The sequence below is a fragment of the Cornus florida genome, unplaced genomic scaffold, assembly GCF_030987335.1.
Source record: "Cornus florida cultivar Cherokee Brave unplaced genomic scaffold, ASM3098733v1 CherokeeBrave_3.0.0_Hap2_Chr05, whole genome shotgun sequence".
In the NCBI taxonomy this organism is placed as follows: domain Eukaryota; kingdom Viridiplantae; phylum Streptophyta; class Magnoliopsida; order Cornales; family Cornaceae; genus Cornus; species Cornus florida.
The window spans coordinates 116719370-116742331 of record NW_026775575.1 but is presented as its reverse complement, the minus strand read 5'-3'; the positions used below and the strand labels follow the sequence as shown (position 1 = coordinate 116742331).

The 22962-nt window shown below is 35.4% G+C and overlaps 1 protein-coding gene across 8 annotated transcripts in view; it reads left to right on the top strand.

Moving 5' to 3' along the window:
- Nucleotides 1–22962, top strand: part of LOC132308902 (probable bifunctional methylthioribulose-1-phosphate dehydratase/enolase-phosphatase E1 2) — a 33423-nt gene that overhangs the window by 8689 nt on the left and 1772 nt on the right. For 5 of the 8 annotated variants that reach the window (XM_059807187.1, XM_059807186.1, XM_059807189.1 and 2 more), the window contains exons 4-11: nucleotides 207–343; nucleotides 2213–2308; nucleotides 9881–10000; nucleotides 12548–12637; nucleotides 15648–15830; nucleotides 16029–16184; nucleotides 19812–19961; nucleotides 20035–20136. In XM_059807187.1, the coding sequence (XP_059663170.1) occupies nucleotides 207–343; nucleotides 2213–2308; nucleotides 9881–10000; nucleotides 12548–12637; nucleotides 15648–15830; nucleotides 16029–16184; nucleotides 19812–19961; nucleotides 20035–20136 (1034 nt within the window). Of the gene's footprint in view, nucleotides 1–206; nucleotides 344–2212; nucleotides 2309–9880; nucleotides 10001–12547; nucleotides 12638–15647; nucleotides 15831–16028; nucleotides 16185–19811; nucleotides 19962–20034; nucleotides 20137–20397; nucleotides 20648–22962 lie in introns of all 8 variants that reach the window. The other 3 variants (XM_059807192.1, XM_059807191.1, XR_009482497.1) reach the window with 2 other exon arrangements.

Below are 22962 nucleotides of genomic sequence, written 5' to 3'. Positions count from 1 at the left end.
TGCAAAATATTTTGAGAAGGGTATGGGTGGAAGATTTAGATGTTTAGGACTTAATGGAATTGTTTTGTCAAAAGTAAGAATTTAATAGTATTATTGAAATTTGATAGAACTTACTTGTATTTAGGAGGAAAAAGTAGAACTTATAGGTAAATTTTCTCTTTTCTCCCACCCGATTTTTTCATATTGTAAAAAATATGCCTGTGTAGGCATCCAGAAGGAAAGAATGGTCCCAGAGGACATGTATGTGCTATCATCTGACGGGTTTATTTTGTCGACACCTCCTCTCAAGCCTTATCCCCACAATCCTCCCAAATGCACTGATTGTGCTCCTCTCTTCTTGAAGGTATACAGTAGATTTGTATACTATGCATTGTTTTTTAGTTCCTGATCCTTTAGTGATTTTCATGTTGTGTTGTGACCTGGTCATTTGAGTTCAAAGTCATGGATTACTTGTGTGTTGTTGTTTTTAGCCATGCAGTACAGTTGATTCTTATTATCTTTTCATGCAGATAATGGGATGTTTAAATATGCTCTGAAGTCTGTTTTGTTGGACAGCATTGTGAAACACCATAAAAAAATAATAATAAAATGAATCCGGAGAAATTTTTTGTTGTTGTCAAATTGAAGAACTTCCATTGATTGGAATCAAGAAAATTTCAAAAGCAGTAAAATTTTATTTTGTTTATTATTTTTATTATTATTTTGATATGTTAACAACTATCTACTCTAAAAGCTTGAGCTTTTAGAGAGGGCGTCACATTAATATTTATATCCTCTAACACGCCCCCTCACGTGTTGCCTTCTTCTTGGTCCAACACGTGTTTTCAATTTTTAATTAGGGTGACAATGAGGTTTGAACCTGAGACCTTTGGCTCTGATACCATGTTAACAACCATCTACTATGAAAGCCTAAGCTTTTAGAGAGGGTGTCACATTAATATTAATATCCTTTAACAGAGGGTTTAGAGAAATGGTTGTTAACATGGTATTAGAGCGATCATGTGTTCAAACATCAGTGTCACCCTGATAATTAAAATTAAAAAACAAGTGTTGAAAAAATGGTAAAGAATGCCACGTGTGGGGGGCCTGTGTTGAAGGATATAAATATTGAAGTTACACCATTTCTATTAGCTTAAGCTTTTGGAATAGATGGTCGTTAACATGATAAGTTCAAAAACCGTAAAAAATTGCAGTTTGGGGATGGTAAATTTTCTGAACTTTGAGGCATTACAAGATTGTGCAGCTTAATTTTTGATCGATCTTGTTGGGGTTTGATTGTATGTTTCCTTGTGTGCATGCACATGTGCATAGTAGTTAAAAGAATTTCTCATTTGTTTAATTACCACAAAGAGACACTAAATCAATAAGTACAGCTTAATAAGGGCTCAAAAATTTCATTATGATGTCTCAACATGTTTACGGTCTGCCAAAGAGCAGAATCATCGTATTTTCCTATCATTAGGGTTTTTTGGCATTCTCTATCATATGGCTATCAGCTGCATCTCAAGGATCATTAATCAGATGGGAACATTATAGCTCATCTGGTATAGGATTAGAATTACATATGCCAAATGTTTTAGATTTTTCAGTCATACCAAGTAACACCCCAAGTTATGCATTTGCTTTTGTGGGTGCTTTTATGGAGGTATCTATGCCCCTTAGAATGCAGGCAGCAGTAGCTACGTCAAAATTACTTATCAGATAGTACATAAGACAAGGAGTTGATCATTACCTTGGGATGCACAATAGTCAGCAAAAACCGAAAGAAATGAATTTATATATCCCTTAAGTGCTGATTTTTAAGATTTTGTCTAATTTGGATGATTTATCTTTGTCAGTTGTGAACTGTTTTTCTTTTTTAAATTTAAAAATTAATTTAATTCGTTAAATAACGTATTCTGAAATTTAGAACATTCTTATGGACTTTTGTTATGATCCTACCCAACATCAGTTTTCTATTTTTCTCCTTTTGTTGAATTTCATTTTTTTTTTTTTTCTTTTAAAATTATTGTTTATGCATGTCAAAGCTAGTTTTTCAAAAATCTTTCTTGTTTTTCTTTTTCTTTTTTCTTCCCTTGTAGTTGTGATTGTTCAGTAATTGCTGATGCAGTATATAATTGACTGATAGTTTCTTGTTTATATATATTTTCATCTTTCAGTTTTGATTTGTGCTCTTCAAGCTGTAATGACTTGTCTTCCTTCCGTTCTTCAGGCTTATGAGATGTGCAATGCTGGGGCAGTTATTCATAGTCATGGGATGGAGTCTTGCCTTGTAACAATGATATCTCCTTTCTCGAAGGAGTTTCGAGTAAGTTTTTGGAACTTGATAAAATATTATGAGATATAAATGATGCTCTCTCTTTTAGTTTCTTTCCATATGAGTTAACTTGTCATCTAGTTAGATGTAGTTCTAATGTCCTGAATACATGTTGTGATGTCTCTTTTCCCTATTTAAGTACTGAAAAATTGTTCCTGGAAGAATATTGAGAATATATGTTGTTTTTGTTTGCTCATTTAGATGTATTTTGTACTGTTGGAACTTGGAATGAAAATGCAATATTTATGATTGGTGATGTTGAGTTTATTCCATATAACCAAGAATAGTTTTCGGAATAATATTGTTGCACGATCATATAACATGTATTTCGTTGTTTAATTTTTTTTATTAATTGATTGTTGATGTTAATACGTGGAAGTTATGCATGTTCGATAGATGTATTGGAGTTAATAGAGATCTTGTGTACACAACACGTCATACAGAGGTGCTATATTGGTTATTTGAATTTGTTTCCATTAATTTAAATATCATATGGTTTTTGGCTTGAGGGATTTTTTGGCTTGAGGGATGTGTCTAATGTCTAGATGATCTGCTCGCAGTATATATTTTGAAAGACATAAAAATTGAAGAGAGAAAATAAACATGGAGAACAAGGATGGAAACACAAAGCCCAAAGGGCTACATCACTTTTATTATATTCTCTCTTAATTTTGTTTACAATAACCACCTCTATTTATAGGTGAATTGGGGAAGACTTGTAGCTAGAGAAAAGAAATTTTTTGTTCTACAAGTATTTTATGATATAGGAATTACACGGAAAGTCGAATACAAATATGGCAACAACTTGTTACCCAAGTATAGCAACTTTAACATTCTGTCAACGCTTAAATCACTCCTATAATTATTATCCAACACCCCTCTCAAGTTGTACATGGAGATTTAACTCAAGTGTCCAACTTGAAACTGAATATGAAGTTATCGAGAGTCCAAGGCGAGTTGCAAAGATTCGAGACAAGTTGATCCGTAGATCCGAGACGAGTTGATCCGAAGATCCGAGACGAGTAGAGTATAGAGTAGGGTATAATAAACCTGCTCTGATACCATAATGAAAGACATAAAAATTGAAGAGAGAAAATAAACATGGAGAACACAAGGATAGAAACACAAAGCCCAAATGGTTACATCACTTTTATTATATTCTCTCTTAATTTTGTTTAAGATAACCACATCTATTTATAGCTGAATTGGGGAAGACTTGTAGCTAGAGAAAAGAAATTTCTTGCTCTACAAGTATTTTATAATAAAGGAATTACGCAGAAAGTCAAATGCAAATATGGCAACAACTTGTTACCCAAGTATAGCAACTTTAACATTCTGTCAATGCTTAAATCACTCCTATAATTATTCTCCAACATATTTCATGATTGTAAATCAAATCTATGACTGAGTGCAGAAAATTATATAATGAGAAATAATTCTCAGCTTATGCATTCCAATTTTGAATTCGAGACATTTCTGCATATTTCTGTCTGCTTTATTAGGTGCCATTTCTTAGTGCAACGGTAATAGCTCAGGCTGATTAGTGCCAAACACAAAAGGTTAGTTCTGTCTCCAGCCTTCCTTTTCCAACGCCCCTCGTAAGCGGGAACTGCATTGGATTTGGACTATGGCTTTCTTAAAGTCTTCCTTATTCCCGTTACCCTTCTTGATTGGATGATTATGGGTATCAGAACACATTGTTAAAGGTTAGGGGATGATTTAGGAGAGTCATGAATCACGGTACACCTTAACGAAAAGTATAATTACGACTCTCTCTCTCTCTCTCTCAAACAACATACACACCCTAACATGAGAAAAAGGTAATCATTTCAATAGAAGGTATCTTCACTGGAGTGAGGCTCCGGCAAAAAATATACTAAGTTCTGCATCCAGTTGCAGAATGAATCTATTTTCTAGAACCACAAATGGTTAAAACTGTACCTTCTGATCTTGATTATATTTTCTATTTTTTTTTGCCTTGTCCAAAGCGTACTTACTGCATCAAGCATGCAACATGAAATGTAAAAGTAGTAACTGGAAGGCATAGGCATGAAATAGCGCTCTGAAGAACAAGTAGAAACCATAAGAATATCGCCTTTGGAGAACATATTATGAAGTATTTTCATGATATTAAATGAAGCACACAGGAACTGATCTTTAGTAAAGTGTACGAAGTAAAATTTAAATTGTTGTGAAAGTAATGTTACTAGCATTGCTTTGGAAATTGGAATTCAGGTTTTAAGTGCACCCCCTTAATGCTTTGAAATTGTTGTGCTTGCTTGTGGCTTTTAAAACACACTTCTCACTCTGTGATCTCAATCTTATTTTTTAATTGTTGCAAACAGTACTTATATTTATGTAATATGTATAGTTTTCTACTTGCACTACATTGCATTACTAGAGTTAGATGCATACATCAGAATCATCACTGTTGATGATATGATTTTTAAAGTCATGCATATATATAATTTTGACTATCTGATGGTTAGACTTCTGGCCCAATTTTCAAGTTTGCAACAGTAAAAGGCTTCACACTTTTCTTTAGGAGGTGAAGGGATAGGCTCAGGGAAACAGTTTCCAAAATTGTGATTTTTTAGATATTCCTGAAATCCAATAGTAAAAAAATCAGTAAAAGGGCTATTACTCAATGTGGTCCTGGTTGGTTGGTTAGTAGATAGTGCTAGGAGGGGGGACTGGATACAAACCTAAATATTAATATCTTAATATTGATTTAAAAAATATTTCAAAAATTGACGTCTATAACATTGTTGGATTTGATTGCCCCAAGATGCTGAAAATCCGAATTGCATTTGTTCCTAATGGTATTTTAGGCATCATTCTCAACAAATCTTATTTTGTGCTTAGGACACGATATTATTCTCTCGCGATAGCTGGAATGTTACCATAAGTTGATGTAATTTCCTATATGGTGCGGCAAATAGATTCTCAATTTTTTTTATTTTTATGTAGCCCTCACAAGTCTTATGACCGAAGTATTGTTATTCTTTATTTATATGGCGAGGAAACAAGAAAGGGAGGAGGAAGGATTCAGAACTCCTTCATTTACAACAACAACAACAACAACAACAACAACGACAAGGCTTTTTCCCAACTACTTGGGGTCGGCTACGTGAATCCTATGTTTCCATTTCGCCCTGTCTAAGGCCATAGCCTTAGTCAAACCACATGCTATCATATCCTTCTTTACTAACTCTACACGTTAACAAAACGCCTTCAATTGATCAATATTTTTAACCATCCCAAAAATTATATTTTCCATTTTTTTCCCTAGATGTGTCTTTTTAGGCTCTGTAAAAGCGTTGGAAGAATTAGAGACCTTCTCAAAGTTTTCTTATTGATTAGAGTAACACATTAGGGCTCTTAATGGGCCACATTTTGAAAATACACATCCCTCCCTAGATCATGGGGATTTCTAGAATTGAAAATTAAAAGTAATACTACTCCTAAAAAGTAACTTCAATAATTAAAAGATTACAGCAATACTGAGTAGTAGCACTCAAAAAGCCCTAAATTTAATCCTCCAATCATTTAATCAAAACAGATTGAGCTCTGGCAGACTCAGTAGTTTCCATGTGAAATTCCAAGCAAAAATAATAACCTGTTTTTAACTAGGAAGCACTATATCTCTATCATTTCTAACAAAAATTTCTTTTCTTTCTTTTTGATTTTCCACCATTCAAGTCAGAAAGGAATTTTCATTTCCAGGTGCGGAATGTGGATTACTGTGAAAGGAACCTGTTATGGAGGAACTATAGTTCCAAAGACTTTTCAAATTGAAAGTACAATGCGTATCCAATTGAGGATTGTTTCATAATTATTAGGAAAAGATGGTTTTATAGTGAAAAGGCTGTGTGCAGACATACATACTAGAATAGACAGCCGGGAATCACTCCTATATGTTACAGAAAGAGATAAGTTTTGAACAGAGGTAACTGCAATCTGAATTTGTTTTTCAGCATTCTAATTTTGATTTGGGAGCTTGTTTCTGACAAAAATTTTCCTACCCTTCTATGCTTACCATGTAAACATATTGGCCACTTTTGTGGCCGACCAAGAATTGTGGCAGATTATTATTTTTTTCAAATTCAGTTGCTTTATGATCGTGAAAAGAAAAAGTGGTGCATGTTGTAATAGTTTTTCCATTCCTTCAATGATCTCATGCAACCATGTAATTGAGTTGCTTCTTTGGTCTTCTCACACGTTAATAGGCGTGTTAGGTTAGGGACCTATGAATCATGGAAAGATAATCATAGATAAAAATCGCCAACTTGGGGGACTTCAGGAAACCTTTAGCTTGAATAATTTGTTGATACTTTCCTAGTTGTTAATTTAGAAATATTTAACTTGCAAGAATTTTTGGATGATCGAATTTTTTGTAGTTAGGTAACATGAAATTCTTATAATTGGTCGGTCTAGAGTTCAGTTAGAATTTCAATGATGGGTGCTCAAGTATTCCGTTGCCTGGCGATTTGAATTCTAGAAATGAGTAGTTGCAGTTTAGCTTATAATCTGATACATTTTCAGAAATTGATTATACCTTTAACATTGTTGGTAGGGAGGGAGAGATCGAGGAGGGCAAGGTGTACAAGTGATTCTGGGGGTGTGCAACGACAACAATTTGCTCAGCTATCTAATGGATTGTAAAATGATGTAAATTAAACAGGAAATTCCTTGGAGTAACCCAACAATTGACGAAAACTGGTATGCTATTAGTTGTAGCTGAGATATGTTAACCTAGAATCATGGGATTGAATTTATTTATGCATATATTTAGGCATAGAATCTGCCGCTATTTTATTTGGTTTCCTTTCTTGTAATATTTAACATGTGCTCTTTTAGTATAAATAACAAAGCGGTGAAAGAGTGATTATTCTCATTGAAGCCTTTACATATATATATTTTTTGTATTTCTTCTTTGTATCAGAGCCGCCACCTTTTCACAACCTCCAGCAGCCTTGCCATATATTTATGGGGACTTCTCGGAAATGGTCTGAGCAGACATTGTTGATTGTTTATGGTCTGAGGAGATACTTTGATTAGTTGACCGGATTTGTGGTGTTTTGGAGTTGTTTATTGTTGTGTGACTGAGTATGGTAGCTTTAGACAGGGATGGAGCCAATTAAGGACCAGGAGGGGCACGTGCCCCCCCTGGATTTTCTCCCTCCCTTATATTCTATATATATTTTATAATAATATATATGTTTTTTTAATGAAAATATGGAAAGTGCCCCCCCTCAATTTTCTCATTCTCCGTAGAATTCTATATATGTTTCACATTTTTTTATCCTAAATTGTTTCCTTAATCCTTATATTCTATATTTATAAATTAATTTCATTCCAAAAATATCATTATCTCTTTCTATATATATATATATACTCATAAATATTGACTTATATACATGTACATTATATTATAAATATATGATATGGTAATGTCCCCCCCCCCCCCCCCCCCCCCCCCCCCCGAAATTTTTTTCTGGTTTCGTCCCTGGCTTTAGAGTCCTCGACTGTTAATTTTCATGGCTTGAGTTCTGTAGGTGGTAGTGCTATTTGTTGGGGCAGAGGAAGAGCGTGAATACAAAGATCCAATGAAAGCTAACAAAGCAATCACACACAAACACAAGATATAACGCTTTGGTCGAATTACATCCACGGATGAGAAGAGATTCCACTATGATTTCCACATAAGAGTACCAACACTGCGTACAAGTCTTTTCACCATGTACCACTCCACGAGCATATCTCCTTGCTACCAGTGTCCCCGTTGTTTTTCCAACTCTACCAACTCATTAACTACCTCTACCCATCAACTCCCTCATGAGACTACATCTCTCTCAATCTCATAAGTCTTAACCCAAAACCTAGGTATCTATTTATAGTGTTATAAACCCAATTCCTTGGAGCCTAAACCTTGTCTAACAAGATTTTAGCAAGTAAAATACAACTCTAAAATAGAAACATAATTAGATTAGGAAATTGAGACAACATTCCCACGAATCTCCACCTTGGCTCAAATTCCATTCAGTCAATCATCTATTTCCTTGAAATTGATCAGGACAATTCATTGTAGTTGGAGCTTCAATCTTGAGGATCCTCCTGCAAAACACCGATTGTCCACACTGTATGCTCCTCGATCAGTCAAACCTCCAAGGCTCCACCTTAACTACTTGAGTTCCATGCCATGTATCCCATCACGATATTTTGACCATCGTAACCAACCAAGCCGATTGATTCCACCTGCAAATGAAACCCTATTGAGACTCCTTGTGTTTTCTGGATCTCCTTAACCTTTGGTTCTAATACCAATTTGTTCGGGCAGTGGAAGCACGTGAACACAAAGATCCAATGAAAGCCAACAAAGCAATTACACATAAACACAAGGTATATCGTGGTTCGACCAAAATCGGTCTACATCCACGGATGAGAAGAGATTCCACTATGATTTCCGTAGAGATATTACAATAGAAGAGTACCAACGCCGCGTACATGTCATTTCACCATGTTTCACACCACAAGCCTATCTCCTTGAGTATGCTTGTGTTCATTTGTTGGGATTGTCTTCATTCCCTACTCTGGAGGATTTATACTCCTATGTGTTGTCAGATAAGTGCTGCTGAACTCATCCATTAGGTTCTACTTTTGCTGACCGCTCTGCTATGGCAGTTCTTGTTCTTAACCCTTCAAGAACTGCACCATTGCAGTTGGTTCAGAATTCTAGACGACAACATGGGCGGACCATTGCGGGAAGCTTGGTCACATCATATCTTGGCTAACAATTACCAATGAAGTTCCTGATCCAAAAAAAAATAAAAATTACCAATGATGTTAAGGTGATAAGATGAAAGATGGTTCTATTTGGATTTGACCTCGTTTCATGTTGATAGTGCTATAGGGACTTCAAAGGTGGCAGCAAATGATCATGCAGACCTGCATCTTACACGTTTTTTTCCTTTTCTTTTCTTTTTTTTTTTTATTTATTTTTTTTTTATAAATTTTATTTAAAAAAGGGATTCTATCCCTAAATTGATTTTCATAATGTGTCAACATGAGCAGAATTTTCCTTTATTAAGAAGTTTTTGTAGGTACTTATGTTTTGAACGAATACTTGTGTCTATAATGTGTAGAATTGGTTTTAGTGTAGCAAGGATTGAAGTGATTCACGCTTTAAATCTTGTGACTGTTTTTACTGGAAGGATATTAGGGAGTTTACTAAGTGAAGGATGAATCCTGTATAAGCAAATATTGTAATTTTGAGATACAATAAAAAGGTATAAAAATTTGTGATTTGGATTTGGTTTGACCTATTTCGATTACTCATGCATTCTTTTTAGCTGTAAATCATGAGATTTGTTTGAGATGGTTTCCTTTGTATGTCATTCGAATGTTAATTTCTGTCATATTAACTAATCAGAAGCTGGATGCATTCCTCCTTTTTTTTTTTTTTTTAATTACATTATTTATTTCTTTTGTTTAATCCTTTTCGGGGTTGGTGTTGTGTATTCATCTTTTGGTTTACACGAACCTTCTCCACAAATCTTGCAGATTACTCATATGGAGATGATAAAAGGAATTCAGGGGCATGGTTATCACGATGAGCTTGTGGTCCCGATAATAGAAAACACTGCCCATGAAGGGGAGCTTACAGACTCTTTTACTGTAGTGGTACGCCCATTTACGTGGTCAATTGTACATAATGGTTTTTTTGACTTGTTCTGCATCAATATTTGGATCTTCTAGGTGAGAAGATATATATATATATATATATATATATATATATATATATATATATCAATCTAGATAGTCTTCTCTAGGAATGGAATTTTCCTTTGCATCATGGGGTGATATCGGTTTTATTTTCAGCCATTATTTTTTGCAAAGTTGTGGTAAAAAAAAATGTTTTGCTTTATTTATTGCTACTTTAATATTTGAAATATGCTATTATTTTGTTACTTGTAGCTTTACTGGCATGGTATCTGAGGAACTGCCTTGCATGGAACATATACATTCTATTGTGCAACATTTCCCTTGACATTATTCCAAATTTTGTTTCTATTAACATTGAGAAAAGGCACATTGTTGCATCCAGGCTATGAAGTTGTCGGTAGGGGAAGTGAGTTTTTGATAACAATGGGCTTGAATCAGGGATCCTATTAAGTCCTTTTCTTATTGCATTAGTTATTGAGTTTCTAATTGGATATCTCCTGGTGTATGTTATATGTTGACAACATAGTTGTAGCTGATGGAATAAAAGTAGGGGATATTCTATGTTGTAGCTGTGGAGAGACAATTTAGAATTTAAAGGTTTCAGTTTTAGCAAGAGAGATACCAAATATACATAGCGTAATTTATGGCAAAGGGAAACCTAACAATGATCATTTTCAGTATCCTTGATTATGTATCCATAAGGAAAGTGGAGATTGAAGTAGTTGCCCATTGAATTAGAATGGGATGGATGCTGTGTAAAAGTACTCCTTTAGTGTTCTATGATTGAAGAATTCTGGTCAAATTAAAAGAAACGTTGTATGATGTAGTTATAAGTTTCTAGATGGTGCAGAATGTTGGGCAATTACGAAACTTGTTAAAAGAATGAGGGTAGCTTGTATTATGATTATGCTGGGATGGATAAATGACATTACAAGAAAATATAGAATATGAAAAATGAAATCACTCTTGAGACGTTGGAAGTGACACTTACTGAAGATAAAATAAGAGAAAATAGTCTAAAGATGATTTGGTTACGCGACTTAATGCATCGGAGTGGAGGAGTTGGTTTATCCAAGTTGAGAGTTCTAGAAGGGCAAGAGGGAGGCCAAAAATAATGTGGAGTTCAGGCGATAAGAAATTACATTATCGCTTTTGGTTTGACTGAGTATATGGCATGCAGTCTGCATGCCGTGCAGCTGTGATACACTCCAGTAAGTGCCTGCATGGCATAACCTTCCCAAAGTGTTATGGGGTTTGACATACAGGAAGCCTTGCTAAAATTCATCTGGTGAGCAGTAGTTTTACTTGGCCTGATGACTTGCATGGTTTATTTACTAGGGGTGGCAATATTTGACATGATATAGGATAAGTGGGTTTGGGTTTGGCTTAATTGTATTCGGGTTGTAATCGTGTTGACCCCAATTGACACGCTAATTAAATGTGTCGCATTTATGTTTGACCCGTCAACCTGTTTATAACCCGATTAGACTGGTTTAACTAAATGTGTCATGTTCGTGTTAGAGATGACCCTAATAGTATGAAATTTTAATTAAACGTGTCTTAACACATCGTGACGTTTTAGGTCTTAACCCATTTATTACACAGGTTATGCGGGTTATGTTGTGTTACCTGTTCAATAATCATGTCATGTTCATGTATAATAATCCTATTGTGTTTGTGCGACTCATATGACAGAATAACCATGTCATGACACGACATGGAAACACAAATTGCCACCCTATTGTTTACCCTCAAAGTCTGTTTTACCACATCTTATTCTGGTAGCCATCATAGTGAACAATTCTTGAAGCTCATGGCTAAGTGCTAGAAGTTGGCCGGATAAAAAATGATTGTCACTTTACTTTTTCGTTTTCTTTGTCATGGGTACCTAATTTGCATTTTACAGGATTGTTGTGCTCAAGAAGTCCACTTGCCGAACTGTTGTGACAAGATACATAATTACATTAAAAGTATATAAATCATATTTAACTTTGCTTTCAATCAGTTAAACTTGATTTTAATGTATATCTTTCTCATGGGTATAGCAGCTGTAGCTTACTTCTTTGGTTTATGTATATGTCGTCCAACTGCTGCTTGTAAGTTTGTTCTCGTGCACTTGGCCATTTGTTTGCTTGCTTTTTTAAGTTGCTACCTTAATATTCAAAATCTAATATTTATGATTGTTAAGAGTCTAAAATTACCTGTTGTAGAATATGCTACCACTTTTTCTTGGTTACATAGAATGTGAATAACCTTGATAATGGCTCTGCCAGAAGTAAACAGTACCTTTTGTTCTGGAGTTGTTTTCTTCTCTGTATTTAGTACTTTCATATAGTTTCCTATTGGTTATGTTGTATCAAGTACTAATCTGTGTTATAGGAAAGGCTTGAAAGTAAGTGAATATATTATGCAGCGGGGTTGCTCTCTGTTAGTAAATGTCTGATTAGTTTCCTTAAGTTTGTTTTACAAATTCTTTTCCAGATTAATTCATTTTATGTCCTGCAGATCAGAACTTACCCAAAAGCAACAGCTGTACTTGTTCGCAACCATGGGGTGTATGTATGGGGAGACTCATGGATCAGTGCCAAGACTCAGGTTAGTGTATGAAATAAAAAATTAGATTTTTGTTCCCCCTTCATACATTTTGATTATCGCACTAGCAGTACTACATTTATTTCAAGCATGCCCCCGTTGTTGCATAAATCCTTTTGGTGGTGAGATGCCTGAAGTATTTTGTCTTTTTTGGCCCATTTTTCAGTAAACTAAATTATTTTATTGCAGTATAAATACCATTTATAAAACTTTTATAGACAATATTTATGGATAAAGCAAGCCTTTGCGCACACTCGAATGATTAGCACAAAATGATTAGAAGGTGCAAATCATTGCATATATTAGCAATACAGGACTTAAATGTCCAAATAATAACATGATGAGTGCCATCCTGTTTCTATCTAGGTGCTGGGTTAATTATTGTTGAAAGTTACACTCTCTCTAACAGGTTAAGCTTTTAGAGTAGATGGTTGTTGTCATGGTATCAGAGTAGGTAAGGTCCTGTGTTCAGTCCTACCCTAAAAATTAAAATCGAAACACATGTTGGACCAAAAGAAGGCGACACGTGAGGGGTGTGTTGAAAGTTACACCCTTTCTAACAGCTTAAGCTTTTAAAGTAGATGGTTGTTGACAATTATAATTGTCAAGGTGTTCAACCTTTAGCCATGAGGACTTGAATGAATTCATCAAGCAATAAAAATAATTTCTTTGTGATGATCGATGCTCTAATACCATGTTAAATTTGGATGCGGAAATAAGAAATGCAAATAGGAAAAGGAAAGAGAGAAAGATGGAGAACACATGCATATACATGATTCGGCGGCACTAAGGCCTACATCTATGGACAAAGAGCCACTAAGGGTTACATTTCTATTATTCACATCTGCATCTTGCTTGAGTACAAAGAACATATATATAGGCATGGCAAAGATAAATATGGAAGCTAGAGAGGTGGTGTACGATAGTCAAAGGAGGCACTGTGATTGTTGGAGGATTTTGCTCCATTGAAAGTTGCCTAATATATATATATATATTTCAACACTTCCTCTCAAGTTGGAGCATGAATATCATGAATGCCCAATTTTCCAAAGAGACGCTAGAGTTGGATTAGGCAGTCTAAAGATGATGGGAAAGTGTCCGGAATTAAGCCAGAAAACTGACTGGAACTAGCCAGTGAAATGATCGGAACTACGCCGGGAAAAGACGGAACTATGCCGTGGAAATGGGTCGAAACAATGCCGGGAAGCATGGGGTGAGCCATCTGAGAAAAAGGGCCTGAACTACACCGAGAAATGACCGGAACCAAGCCGGTAAAGAGACCGGAACATGCCAGTAAATGGAGATATAGACAATATGCTCCATGACAATAATATCAACTCCCCTTCAAACTCTAGATGTTACAACAAGAGCATATAGGGTTTGACAAGTGGAGAAAGAAAGAAATGGTAGATATGTGAAGAACCACACAACAATACCAAAGAATTGGAATTTTTAAATTAGATACCGGTAAGCGGGTCGGGCTTGTTTTTGGGTCGGTCCAGTAATGGGTTGAATCTGAACTTGGTTGGATAAAAAAAACCAGGTTAAACCAGAATTGGGTTGAATCTGGCCAAAATAGGTTTATGATAGTCTAAACCAGGAACCAAACAAGTAAAGGAGTATTGTCTCCTTTACAATCCCTGACCCAAAGAGAAGCCACCACTGTGTAGAACAATAACATCAACCAAAACATGTAAGGGGAAGGTAAGGCTGTAGAATAACGACCAAGGATGGAGCTGCGCTGGCGACGATGGTGATGAGATTGTAGCAACGACGTCAACGCTTCAATTCTAATGGCAACATAGACGATGCCAACGATGACAACGTCAGTTGAAAACAAATGAGGTAGACGATGATGATGTAGAAACGAGCTTCGGCGGCAAGATGGATCACCGGAGCAGCAACAAAAAAGAAGACAGATCTGATAAAAGGTCTGAAAATCGCGCCGGAAAAACTTGGGTGAAGGTGTGCTCTCAGGAGGTAGAAGACGACAGTCGGAACGTGAGGCGTGTGCCCAGCACGCGGTTTACCGGTTACCGGCGCGTGACTGCGCGTCTCACCAGCTGTGATTGGTAGCCAGGGCCTCGACGGGAGCAGGAATTGGTGTAACAGCTGGCAAAATGATCGGCGTAGACGCCCTGAGCAAGGATTTCGGAGGCAGAGACTCACCAAAGGTGAAAGACTGGTAACCATACGTCGATTTTGACGGTTCTCTGGTGGATACTTCAAGAACTTCTTTTTGTAAACAGTAAAGAATTTTTTTTTGACAAAACGCCAAATAACTTCTTTGTGATGATCGATCTAGGATTGATGCTCTGATACCATGTTAAATTTGGATGCGGAAATAAGAAATGCTAATAGGAAAAAGGAAGAGAGAAAGATGGAGAACACATGCATATACATGGTTCGGCACTAAGGCCTACATCTATGGACAAAGAGCCACTAAGGGCTACATTTCTATTATTCAAATCTGTATCTTGCTCGAGTACAAAGAGCATATATATTGGCATGGTAAAGATAAATATGGAAGCCAGAGAGGTGGTGTACAATAGTCAAAGGAGGCACCGTGATGGATAGAGGATTTTGCTCCATTGAAAGTTGCCTAATATATATAAATAAATAAATAAATAAATAAATAAATATATATATATATATATATATATATATATATATATATATATATATATATATTTCAACATGAACAAACTCCTTTGATTGATTATTAATAACAAAACTAGTCTCTTTGTTTTTGTTGGAGTAATTTGTAGTCAGTTTATGTGAATGAGCACTCTGCTGTGTGTGCTTTTATGATATTCTGAGTCACTGATGTATTGTAATGTTATAAACTTAATTATGTTTTGTTGCATTTAAGTCTGGCGGAGTTAGTCTGCGTAGCGTAATATCAACCAACTATTCTTTATGTTTCTGTTCGTCTTGTCTGGGAAAAAGATGAATTTACTTGCCATGTTTTCTAAATATTGTTTTCTTTTGAATTTGCAAATTGTTTTATCAGGCTGAATGTTATCACTATCTCTTTGATGCTGCCATCAAGCTTCATCAGTTGGGATTGGACTGGTCTACTCCATATCATGGTCCCATTCGCAATGTCAATGGATCTTGTGGATGCGGTGGAAATGTTAGCAAGATTCTGAAGGCAGGGGCTCTTAGTTCAGATTGTGTCGTTGAGCCTTCCCAGGTAAGTTCTTAGTTCTTTTCCCTTGTAGAATTATTGAGTTTTTTAGACAAGTATTTAACCAACATAAGTTTCTTAAAGGAGTACCTTTATTTTTGGATGTAGACTGTTAAATGCGTGTGTTACATTTATAGTTTTCTTTATTGTTTTGCTAGTATTGAAGTAACTATTTCTTTTAATCTTCTACACTTTATGGTGCAGCGCTGTATTCTTCTTGACATAGGAGGGACGACAACTCCTATATCATTTGTCTTCAATGTTCTTTTCCCTTATGCCACTGATAATGTGGTAAAACATTTGGCCACAACGTATGACAGTGCTGAAACTCAAGATGATATTAATTTGCTCCGTTCTCAAGTATGATTCTGTCTTCTCTTTCAATGCTATAGTATGTTGATATATCATCAACTGCCTTTTTTGTAATGAGCAATTTTTTTAATTGGTTCTTATAAAATAATATTTGTGCTCTCATTCAGAGCCATCAACATCATGGTACTGGTGAAACAAACATGTTGCAATATTTATTGGTGGCCTTTTTGTGTTTCAGCTACTGTTCTAACTTCAAAACCCAAACCTACAAGTTTTTCATAACCTTAGCCTACTATACGATCATCTGTAGGCAACATTTCTCCATGGTTCCTAAAACTTTCCTGCATCACTCTTTCTCTCTTCCCCTTTCTCAACCTTTTTATTTATTTATTTATTTTTGTCTTCCTCTCTCAACTATGGGTGGTAGAAGGCACCCTTTGGAAGTTCACTGGAATATAGTCATGTTGTAAAAACATTTGACACCCCAAATTAATCTTCTTTTGCTGTTTTGCCAGACAAGTATCTCCATCGTTTGAACCTTTGGAAGTTCACTGGAATATAGTCATGTTGTAAAAACATTTGACACCCCAAATTAATCTTCTTTTGCTGTTTTGCCAGACAAGTATCTCCATCGTTTGAAGAATAATTTCTGCCTTCAATGAATTTTTTTTCAGGTTTAAATTATTGCTAGACATGTCCAGTAATATATATATATATATTTTTAGTCTTGCATTGGTTATGTTGCTGGATTTTATCTGAGATCTTTGGTAGGCCTAGACTAATCTTTAGTAATTAAAATTTTAAATTTCCTAATTTGTGTCTTAGTATAATCAAGAGTACTATAGAAACCTATGAATATCAAATTTAAGTTATTTATTCAATGAGGAATTACAGGTATGAAAATTTTGATTGTTTGATAATGTGCAATCTTAGGGGGTGATTTCAAAGGAATTAGGTGAGATCTTTAGATTATTCTTTTTATTAGTGTTGTCTTCTCTGTTCAATTACTTTTTGCTGGGTATTATTTGCAGCTTTTTGACACCCCGTATCAAGCCCTATTCAACCTAACCCTTTGCTATTTGGTTGACAACCAATGCCATAATTAAATACTAACTCCAACAATTTATCACTTTCAAACCAAGCCAATTCCAATCCTTTTCCACCTTTAAAGCCTTCAACCTTCCTTCAATCTTTAGAAAACCTACAAATTTTATAACCTTATTGTTAGCAGATATGATAGCCACGATTTATGGAATGACTTACCGTATTAGCAGAGATTTGATAATGTTATAGAATATGCCATAGAATATGCTACAGAATATGTTGTGATTTGATTTAGTTTCATTTCTTGTAATATGAGCATGTGTTCTTTTTATCTATAAATAATAAAGTTGTGAATGAGTGATTTAATCTCATTCAAGTCTTTACACAATTCTCTCATTTTTCTTCTTTTTATATTTCTTCTTGGTATCAGAGCCAGGATGGTCCGATTGTAATGAGGGCATTGCGAGTTTGGCACCACCCATTTGGGAATGGTCTAAGGTGACATCGCCTATCTGGTAGGTGTCGGGTAAGCAGGGTGGTCCGACCTCAATAAGGGTGTTGCGAGTTTGGCACCACCCATTTATAAATGGTCTGAGGAGATATAGTTGTTTCTTTTTATGGTCTGAGGAGACATTGTTGATTCTCTCATCTACTTTGTTTAAATATATGTATGAACGGGAATGATATGAGGAGACATTGTTGATTCTTCCATCTACAGATTTTAAACATGTGTACGAAGGGAAATGGTCTGAGGAGACATTGTTGGTTATTTACGGTCTGAGGAGACATTGTTGGTTGTTTATGATCTTAGGAGACATTGTTAATTGTTTATTGTCTGAGGAGACATTTTTGATTTGTTGATTGGCACTTCATCGGAGAAAAAATCATCACTAGTTAGATTTGCACTCCATTTGTCACAAGCTCTCAGCAGCTTGCAGACATTCTTACAAAGGGCATTATCAAGATTGTGTTTGAGAATGCGTTATCCAAGTTGGGGGTTTCAGATATTCACGCACCAACTTGAGGGGGAGTGTTAGCAGATATGATAGCCATGATTTATGGAATGACTTACCGTATTAGTAGAGATTTGATTATGCTATAGAATATGCCATAGAATATGCTACATAATATGTTGTGATTTGATTTAGATTTGATTTAGTTTTTTTTCTTGTAATATGAGCATGTGCTCTTTTTATCTATAAATATTAGAGTTGTGAATGAGTGATTTAATCTCATTCAAGTCTTTACACAATTCTCTCATTTTTCTTCTTTTTATATTTCTTCTCTTATCCTACTGTAAGATCAATTGTAGGAAACATTATTTCAAAGATCTTAAAGCTGTCCTACAAAATTGAGAACTTACAGCCAGTTCTTGTCATAATATCTTGGAAATTAACTGATACCTTCTTCTTTTTTTTTTTTAAATTTTATTTTTAGGTGCCATAAATAGCTTTTTCACAAAATAGTAGCTTGACATCTAGCTCCCTTGTCGTTATTTTTGTTTAAAGGTTAGTGGGTCCTTTGGGTGCAGTTCTGGCTGCTGCAGCTTGGGTGAATTGAGTTAGTTGGAGGTCAACTCAGGCTCAAAACAAGCTATACCGGCCTCTACATATGGCCAATCTAACCTATCCTACCTCCCGAGCCCAGCCTGAGTTAAAATTCATAAGCTCATTTAATGCTTGGGTCTCCCAGAGAGGAGAAAGAAAAATAAGGAATTTATTTATGATTGGATAGGCATATGGATCTAGTTCATATTGCCTAGAGATTGGCCCAAGCCTCAAAAGTTGAGGTCAGGTTGAGTTTATCTAGTCCAATTCCAATACAAGCTTATAAATTGCTGCCCCAGCCCACCGTTGTTTTGGCTTGGGCTTGTGTTGGCCCACATTAAAATCTAATTACTTGCATTCCCTAGTTACTCCAAAAATTAGATTTGTAAATGGTTTATGAAAGTGTTTCAGACTTTTCACTTATCCAAAAAAGAAAAAAGAAAAGAAAAAAGAAGTGTTTCGGACTTGTTAGACAAAAACACTGTTAATGTGCGGTAACTTGACCAAAGCGTTAGCAATCCCAGAGGATGATTTATTGGAAGTCTAACGTATTAATTGAATTTTTTTGATCATGTTTATGTATATATATATTTTGATCATGTTTATATTTAGTTCAATTTGGTTTCGCTGTTCTAGAACTTTGAATTTGATAAATATAAAAGGATTGAGAGAAACTGTGAAGCACATCAGTTTGGATTAATTATTTTTTAGAGCAGGACATGGTCCTAGAGTCCCATTTCCCTCGCAACTATGATCTGCACTAGTCTCCTTTCCTTGCGCTCTGCTTGCAATTTAATAGATAATCTTTAACAATTTCAAAGTTAGTGAATTAGATAAAAAAAGAGAATCATTAATAGATAAGAAATGAAATGCGGCCCTTTAATTTATTTACTCCCTTCGTCCCAAAATAAATGTCCAACTTTTATGAGACCCTATATTATTATTATTATTGCTGTTACATCATCGTTGTCGTTGTGGTTGTCATCATTATCATCATTATTGCTATTGTCCTGATCAATTATTATTTGCATGCTGGTCTAGAATATAAAACATGAATATTTTGTTCACTTCTCAATTCTGGCAGATTCAAAGTGATTTGGAACAAGGTGTTGCTGGTGCCGTGCCTTTCCATCCTGATTGCATGGGAAAAGAGCTGGTCATTGCTTCTTTGGCTGCTAATGTGGAAGCGATGACAAGGGCTGACAGAAAAGTTACTGCCCTTAAACAACTGCAAGTAAGATAATATGAATGTAATCTTGGGCATTTGTTGAAGCAAGATTATACTATTGCTACAATTTATGTCTCAGGGCCATATATGGAGGACTGGATATCAAAGTAATGAGTTGATGGGAGTACTATTTAATGATGTACCAGAAGCTCTTGAGAGGTGGCAAGCCTCGGGCATTAAGGTTTATATATTTACCTTTTTTCTTCTTCTTCTTTGAACAAACTTGATTACCACAAATACTAGAAAGGAGAATAACAATATTTTTCCTTAAACTGAAGCATGATTTTGCGTGCAAATATACAAACACATGTACCTATACTGTGCAGGGTGTCAGATAGCTAAATAGATTTGTGTTTGCTTTTATGGGTGTTTCTATTAGTTTTCAACTTTAGTACCTACTTATTGGGCAAGACTAGAAATCATGTGGGATCTGTTTTTGCAGGTTTGAACCCTGCCACCCACATTTTTTAGCATTTAGAGGGTTGCTTGGTGCTAAAAGCTCAAGCTACTAAGCGTGAGGATACCAGTTTGAGTATGAAAGCACCACTTTGTGCCAAAATAATGCAAGAGTTTTGATTTGTCTTTAGTCTTTCCTTCCAAGCACCATACATATATGGGACTAGTACTTGGTAATGGTCTTCTTGGACTGACTTGTCAGAAGATGTTAGACTATGGCTCCTTTGGTTAAAAAGGTTAGAATGGAAACATTTTACAAAAGAATTTAGAAAAGGGGAAAATGTGTTGTAGGTTCTAAAAATAAGACAAATAAATGAAGATGCTCATGTTTATTGGGGGCAGAAAAGAATCTCTGTATTTGGCTTTACATGGAAGGTCAAAATTAATCTGCAGATGTGCCTAGTAGCTTAGTGCCATTTCAAACATCTAAATATGGTTTGGATAGTAGAAAAACTCTCAACTCAAAATGACACAGACAACATTTTTAGATGTTTCGAACATTCAAACTCTGAAATCCTCTTTGTTTAGTGCTTTCTGAAATCTGTGAAACTGAATCTTCTTTAGTGCATGGATACGGACACAGGCTATGAAGCACGGATACGGACAGGGCTATGGGTATGACAAGATACCGACACGGTGATACGTAAATCTAAAAAATATAGGACATGGACATGGATAAGACATATACTAATTTAATTATTATATATGCAAAAAAAAAAATTACTTTTTCTTCTTTTTCCACATTATCATGAACACTGTCATTAATTTGGAGTTTAGAAATGTATGAATGTTATTTTTGTTTTCCACTAACTTTCTTTTTAAAGAAATAACTAGAAAACTACCCTATTGTGTTCTGTCCTTAATATGTCCCTGTTGTGTCTATTGAAGATTTAATGGAGGAATTATGCAATATCTGTGTGTTCTACTTGTTTTATTTATTTCTTCGCTTCCGTTTTATGCTTTACAACATGGTATTATGGCCTAAATTATCTTCCTAAGTTCGAACCCCTATTTTGGGGTATTCCCTCAGCATCTGAAATGTTGCTAAGGGTTTCTCGGTGCTATTTGTGACTTGTGACGACTGCCGGTTTGTTCGGCGGTAATGTTTTTTGCATTTGTTGTGTCTCCGACAGTTTTTATTGAGTTGTTTGGGCTGCCGGTGTATTCGGTAGCATTGTCTTCGCCTTTGCCATGTCTTCGGCAATTTTTATTGACTTGTTTAAGGTTGTCAGTGTGTTCGATAGCATTGTCTTCGCCTTTGCCATGTCTTCGGCAGTTTTTTGTTGACTTGTTTGGGTTGTCGGTATGTTCGATAGCATTGTTCTTCGTTTTCTCTCTTCATCATTCACACTTGCTGCTCGTCATCTCAATGGCAAGTTGGGCATTAATGCTCCAACTTGAGGGGGAGTATTGAAGATTTAATGGAGAAATCAGTGGAGGAAAATCTTTCAGTAATTGATGTTGTTTCCTATTATTGAAGATTTGATGTTATCGAGGAATCAGTGGAGAAAAGTCCTCCTTGTTTTCTATTTTCTATCTCTTTCCATTCTCATAATTTCTTCTCCTATATAAAGGAGCCTCCACCGCTGTATTGTATATGAATTGAGAGAGTATTATAAAAGTGATGTAGCCCTTTGGGCTCTTTGTGCCGTGGATGTAAGCCCTAGTGGCTGAATCACGTAATATCTGTGTGTTCTACTTGTTTTATTTATATCTTTGCTTCCGTTTTATGATTTACAACAGTGTCCAACCAGGAAAAGAAAAATTCAAACTTTATGTTACTCCTAGCTGTGTTGGACAAGTATTCACGTGCTAGACGCCTCCATGGCATACCCTAGAGGAGATTTCGTGCTTCTTAGCTGACAGTTGTATACTGCAAATTATATGTTTTGACAGTATTACTGACATCATTAGAGGTTTTTGAGTTAATCTCTTCTGCCCATGTCTGGTTGCGTAATCAACCTATTTCTCAAGTAGAGTCAGCTCTCTTGATTAAAGACCGCACTGGGTAACGACCCTACTCAAGTAACGAACTCTGTAAAGTTTAATGTGGGAGGTTAAGTGACATGACATTCCTGCCTCTGAATATATTGGTATTTCTTGAAGGAGATTTGTGATTTGCATCCATTTTTGGAATCCAATAATCCTATCAAGAACAGAATTGCTCATCACCAATATAACTAAATTCTTGAGTTCCTTTCATATATTTCAGATTTCTAATTTATTAAATAAAATAATATAACATTGTTTAGAAGTAAAAATAAAAAAACATAAATTTTAATTCCTAATAGTATAGTTAAATTTATGTTACTTCCTATGCATTGTCACAGCCCCTCCTCTTGCTTAAGCTGTAGGTTTCTGCATTGCCACTATCATTATTGCTGCCGTTGCATGTGTGATCCAAAACAGGTGCTTTGGCTACACTGATTTATAATACAGGTGTCCTTGAAATTTATTTTTTGTTTGATAAAACAAATTTGAGTAACGTTTTTGCTGATTTACCTGTTGATTTTGAATGAAGGTAAAAATTAGGTACCTCCTGTAATATTAC